This window comes from Hemibagrus wyckioides, linkage group LG05, assembly GCF_019097595.1.
Source record: "Hemibagrus wyckioides isolate EC202008001 linkage group LG05, SWU_Hwy_1.0, whole genome shotgun sequence".
NCBI classification, from domain to species: domain Eukaryota; kingdom Metazoa; phylum Chordata; class Actinopteri; order Siluriformes; family Bagridae; genus Hemibagrus; species Hemibagrus wyckioides.
This window is the reverse complement of record NC_080714.1, coordinates 18,081,052-18,087,152: the sequence shown is the minus strand read 5'-3', so window position 1 is coordinate 18,087,152 and position 6,101 is coordinate 18,081,052. Positions and strand designations below refer to the sequence as shown.

General features: G+C 38.3%; 1 protein-coding gene across 2 annotated transcripts; it reads left to right on the top strand.

The window, feature by feature from the left end:
• The first annotated feature begins 1,676 nt into the window (after positions 1–1,676).
• On the top strand, positions 1,677–4,879 carry taf10 (TAF10 RNA polymerase II, TATA box binding protein (TBP)-associated factor). 2 transcript variants are annotated; one of them, XM_058388973.1, is made up of 5 exons: positions 1,677–2,065; positions 3,150–3,307; positions 3,399–3,463; positions 4,242–4,356; positions 4,515–4,879. In XM_058388973.1, the coding sequence occupies exons 1-5, from the start codon at positions 1,918–1,920 to the stop codon at positions 4,605–4,607; spliced, it is 579 nt and encodes a 192-aa protein (XP_058244956.1). In that variant the 5' UTR covers positions 1,677–1,917; the 3' UTR covers positions 4,608–4,879. The 2 variants fall into 2 exon arrangements, with proteins under 2 accessions (XP_058244956.1, XP_058244957.1); XM_058388974.1 differs by having other exon boundaries at positions 1,679–2,065; positions 4,518–4,879.
• The last annotated feature ends 1,222 nt before the right edge of the window (positions 4,880–6,101 follow it).

Genomic DNA, 6,101 nt, shown 5'->3' with positions numbered 1-6,101 from the left:
GTGTGTGTGTGGTGTGTGCACACAATGACTTGTCTTGCTGGAATGAGTCACATCATGTCTTCTAAAAGATCTCTGGATAACCAAAAGAACCTGCTGGCTCCAGGGTTATGTATATTTGACTTGGCAGCGTGTCTCACCTTTTCATTCACTATTCCAGGGTAAAGTGCACATCATACTGTCCTGCCACAATTGAGGTTTCCTGTTTGAATGTCTCCATCTGTTGGTGATGTGGATATTACTCTAATCTTTTATATTAAAAAAGTTATGGTTTCATGTTGTAGCACCCAGTTCAGCTTCTGCTGTGTAATTAATGTCCCATTAACAATGGGGTGTTGTAGCTTGATGGTTAAGGTGTCGGGCTACTGATCAGAAGGTTGTTAGTTCAAATCCCAAGTCTATAAAGCTGGCACTGCTGGGTACTTGAGCAAGGCGCTTAACCCTCAGTTGTATAAATTGAGATAAAATATAAGCTGCTCTGGATAATGCCAGAAATGTAAAGTTAGAGAACTTCCTGGTGGCACTTCATTCTGTGGCATCAGCAGGATTGTGAGGTTTTATCTTGATTTTTTTTCCTCGTCTTGCTCCTCTTAAAGGCCTCCTGCCTCTGCATGATTTTCTCCCTTGTTAAGTTCTTTGACTGATTTCATCCTGACTTTAGATATTTCTCTCTCCTTGCTGAGTCAGTATATTAGTGATACTATTTTACAGCTACACTGTATTGCCAAAAGTTTTGGGACACCCCTAAAATCATTGAATTCAAGTGTTTTTTTTTTTTTTTTTGGCTTGGCCCCTTAGTTCCAGTGACTGGAACACTTAATGCTTCAGCATTAAAACTGGGCTTCACCCATTGATTTTAGGGGTGTCCCAAAACTTTTGGCATGGAATGGTTGATTACTTAAACTGAAAATTATGTTGTGTTCATACTGTGTTGTCTAGATAAACTGAAATTTCGTGTTGAGGCAAATTCTGTGTGTGTTGGGGGGGGGGGATACGAATACAAAATTAGAGATACAAATTGGACTATTAACCCCGTTACTGTTACTTAATTCAGTTTAGCATAAAAGTAGCAAACACAAAATTTGGTTAACTAGGCTCCAGGCTAATTACACAAGGACATTAACATTTTACTAGTTTTTTAAATAATATTTAATAAATAATTAATTATTATTAAAAATTAATAATTCCCTTTCGATATATAATTTGTGTAACAGTGTTGTATTCAATGCGAATCAGCCAAAATCACAGAACTAATGAAAATAAAGAATCCTGTAATCTTCAGGAAGCTTATTTACGTATTTTGACACACACACACACACACACACACTATATATATATATAATTTATATGTAATGTTTCATAATATGTTAAATGGAAGCACATATTAATTCCAAACTAATAATATGAAGTATTTAGTGCTATCAAAGGATTTATTAACCTTTTAAATAATCTATCTGAAATTTTTATGTACTATTTTTAAGGGTTTTAGGGAAGTCCCTGATGGCACACGATAAGCAAAAATGACAATTCAGTATCTTTATTTCTATTTCTATAAAGTAAGCTCGTCTAATTTTTCGGAATGGCGAACCCGGAGCTTTTATTTTGTAAACTAACCTCCCCTTTATTTCCTTCGGCGGAAACGTTAACGTTGCTTACTTCACACAGCTTCCTCAAAAAAAAAAAAAAAAAAAAAAAAAAAGAGAGACGCGAGAGAACAAAAACACAATCTTTAGTGAGGAGTTTTTCAGGGAATATACTCACTTTGTTTTATATGAAACATCCGACTTTACATTACTGATAGTATACAAATCGCGCGTGAAAGGAAATATCCAGTTAGTGAGGACATTGTTGAGGCGTAATTCGGTGATTTTGGAAGATCCTCGGTTCAGAGAGTTGTGTGAATCAGTCCACTGTAACAACATGAACGTGGATGCTGCACTGGCAGCGCCGAGCGGAGCCGCGAGCACCAACTCCTCCACCCCGAGCAGCAGCAGCAGCACTAACTGTGTCCCGAACAGCAACTCAGCCGCTAATGTCAGCAGTTTACCTTCAACCGGCAGCACTAATGGTGAGTGGAGCAGCTGGGAATGTTTACAGAGATCAGACCAGGAGCTAGCTGTTCATCTCGGGTGGTATAATGAGATGATCTTCAGAACGATTTATCTATTCATTATATCAGATACAGTATGATAACTAGTTAGCAAGAAATTAGCTAGATAAACATCGAGTAGATAATTGTATCAGGTGTACAGAAAAAGTCTTTTCTGAGATGTATAATGTGATATTTCTGTCCATCTCCGGTTTGTTTTTGTGTATAAGTCTACTTCATGGAGTCCTTGCAACATACACTATATTGCCAGAAGTTTTGGGACACCCCTCCAAATCATTGAATTCAGGGGTTAGTTCCAGTGAAAGGAACTCTTAATGCTTCAGTATACCAAGACATTTTGGACAATTTCATGCTCCCAACTTTGTGGGAACAGTTTGGGGATGACCCCTTCCTGTTCCAACAGGACTGCACGTGGCGTGGAGGAACTTCCCAGAGTCCTGACCTCAACCTGATATACAACACCTTTGGGATGAATTAGAGCGGAGACTGTGAGCCAGGCCAGCTTCACGTCCAACATCAGTGCCTGACCTCACAAATGCTCTTCTAGAGGAATGGTCAAAAATTTCCATAAACACACTCCTAAACCTTGTGGAAAGCCTTCCCAGAAGAGTTGAAGCTGTTATAGCTGCAAAGGCCGGGCAAACTCCATATTAAACCCTAGGGATTAACAATGGGATGTCATGTGTATGTAAAGGCTGATGTCCCAAAACTTTTGGCAGTATAGTGTATAGTGCTTATCAAAGTCATTCTTATTAGATTACTGACGTTAAAACTTAGTTATTGGTCAGGCTTCCTTCATCCGTCCTTTTTTTTTCCTCATAAGACCGCTTATAGAGAAATAGCTAATAAAACTGTCTAGTACAAGCGTGGATTGTGTGTTGTGGCTGTTGTATACGTTTCAGTGAATGAATTGTTCCTATAGAAATGACAAACCTGTGATTTGCCTGGCCGCCAAAACTGCACAACCTCTTTAACACCTTCTGTCCAGTACAATGATTTACACTGCTGAATAACACACACTGATATTTTGTCTCCCAAATAGTTCCGACCTCAGCTGCCATGGCAACACCATCATCAGACTCCTCTGTGTCCAACGGTCTCTACGTACCCACGGGATTAGCCAATGGGGATGTGAAACCCGTCATCTCCAGCACACCACTGGCTGATTTCCTGATGCAGCTGGAAGATTACACACCCACAGTGAGTTCCCACGAGCTGTACCCCAGTAAATAATGGATTTATTTTATCAGACCTTTTTACTTACTTATTTCTTTGTTTGTTTGTCCCTTAGATCCCAGACGCAGTTACAGGATATTATCTCAATCGAGCAGGATTTGAAGCGTCAGATCCAAGGATGTAAGTTCAGCTTGATTGCAGTTGATGAAACACAATAAGAAATGTGCTATCATGAAGTTTATCTCTCTGTCCAATCCTATACATAACTTAAAGAATATGAATATATGGGTGTAAAAGCTCAGAAACACTGTCGTCTGATGGCAGGAAATAATTCTAGTCATGCCTACAGTGTATCGCTGTACCTGGTTGTAATCTAGACAGGTTTCCACTCCAGTTATAGTAACATGCACATACTTATACACTTTTCTGGCCACAAGCTTCAGAATCTTAAAGACTGCAATCCAGATTATATCTTCTTTTGTGTGTAGTTTCTGATAAGTAAACAAATCTTTGAATACAGAGGAAAAGATTATGATATACTTAAAGGAATGAATAAAAGGTACCTGTATAATCCTGAATAAATCCATTTTATTTTAGGAAGTTCAGTGTGAGTAAACGTTATATTTCAGGCTCATGATGAAAGGCTTTGGTTACAGCGTCCATCAACTGGACTCTTTTAAAAGTTTAAAAGTTTGGGTTGTGTTTAGTGGTGAATGAGGCAGACAAAATAAAGTAGACCTACAACAGTTTAAATTCTTCATGTTAGAAAAAGACGAGCAAGAATAAATGCAGTTCCTCTCTAAGGTGCTGTTGCTTGGCTTGAGAACTTTTTGCGTTAACTAAATAAGCGAATAAACCTGAATTTTCTTTTTTTTTGGTCATTATAATAAACAAGAGTAAATGACTGAACTGGACTAACTCATGGCTTTAAAACACTCTTCTTTACATGTATGTGCAGAATCCGTCTGATCTCATTGGCGGCTCAGAAGTTTGTCTCGGACATTGCTAATGATGCACTGCAGCACTGTAAAATGAAGGGCACTGCGTCTGGAAGCTCCCGGAGCAAGACAAAGGTTAGTAAGGAAATGTTTGCTATGTAATTGTATGACCATTTATGGACTATTATTAACCAGCACAATATTTCGAAGTCTTGAGTATATTAGATTTCTTTATTATCTGGTTTACTGACCCAGTACAAATCTGAATTTCTTGTCTTGTTCATCCTGAAAAGCAGGATAAGAAGTACACCCTGACGATGGAGGACCTGACCCCAGCTTTGTCTGAATATGGCATCAACGTTAAAAAACCCTACTACTTCACTTAAAGAAGAAAAAAACAAAAACCCAACATCCTGAAACGAACTGCTGAAAGTAACCTGGCTCCATAAACAGATGTCCTCACTGTAGAGACCTGATTTTTTTAAACAGTGAAAACCTTTCGGTCCATGTGACAGAGGGAAGGCTGTGTGCTGTCTTTTCATTTATTTAGCCATTTATTTGAAGTTTTATTTGATTTCGCTTAGCCGTGGATGTGATTCATTACACATTTCTACTATTGGATTCATGGAAATAAACAGAATTTGTCGCTTGTCTCTTATTTGTATTTGATCTTTTGGAAATATCTGAGCTGAATTTTACGGCAGACTCTTGTTGTGATTTGAAATGATTCATATAAAAATGATTCTTACTGTCTACGAAGGAAGTCCTTTTTCTATTTGCATATCCTGGTCGTTGACTTTCTATATCTGAGTATGTATTTTCTCTTCACCTGTATTTTGAAGGCTTCGGTTTCTAAGCCATAAGAGGAATCAGACCTGCTTAAGTATTAATAGAAATGGAAGCCGCTCTTGTGTTTCACTCGCTGGCTGCGGCACTGAGGACCGGTTTACGATAATCACAGAGCTGAAGTACTGAGATAGACTTTTGACAGCATGTCGGCACAACATTTACATACAGCTGCTGAAATTCCTTGGCCAGGCAATTCCAGAGCTATAACATTTTGCTTTAGGTAGCTGACAAAATTTGCCTGACATAACCGTAAGTGCAAAACTTTGTAACCCCCATGGTTTCAAGCTTGAAATCATGCCTCTATAATTTGTCTACATAACGATGCCAAGTTCATTTAAAAGGTGTTTTCATGTAGAACGCCTGTCACGTGGCCTGTGTTTTGCAGGAACAGTCATCCACAAGCTCAAAAATTCCCATGTACATGCTGTAGATACATCTGAGATTAGCTTGATAATACTTTTTTATTATTGTGTATCGTTTAATTTGATTCACTTGTAACACACTGAGAGACAAGAACTCTAGGGTGAACCTATAGCCTTTATTTCAGCGATCCTTCTCTGTTTTTATTCGTCCATGGTGTCCAGACAACTTGGCTCTCCTCAGAGGCCATGCTGTTGTGAACACAAGAGCAGCGAACATAAAACAGGAAAACAATCTCTACCATTTACATATGACATTTTAAGACCTTTTTTTTAAAAAAAATCCTAAACATATATTTCAATAGAGATCATTAACTATCTATACAATACAATAGCTAAAGGGTTTAAAGTATGACGTAAAGGTCTTTTGTTCAGAACGCATCTTCCAAGAGTGTCTGGTCTCTCAAAAGGAAATTTTTTTTTTTCTTACTGCCGTAAAATAAAATGTACTTAGAGTGCACGTGGTTGCTGCAGTAATTTAATCATGAGTAAATCCAGCGTTTCACTGACCACTGGAGTTCTGACACACCAGCTAACACCAGCAGAACCTTCAGCGAAATGATTCTCATGCACTTGCATGTAGTTAAGTCACCGTTTCATTTTGTCTTTCCA

What these genes read in the sequence shown, in the direction of transcription:
- taf10 (XM_058388973.1), top strand. Translation starts at nt 1,918, where the DNA reads ATGAACGTGGATGCTGCACTGGCAGCGCCGAGCGGAGCCGCGAGCACC. An exon ending in GAAGCGTCAGATCCAAGGAT is followed by an intron (nt 3,464 to 4,241) that starts GTAAGTTCAGCT and finishes ATGTATGTGCAG; the next exon opens with AATCCGTCTGATCTCATTGG. An exon ending in GCTCCCGGAGCAAGACAAAG is followed by an intron (nt 4,357 to 4,514) that starts GTTAGTAAGGAA and finishes CATCCTGAAAAG; the next exon opens with CAGGATAAGAAGTACACCCT.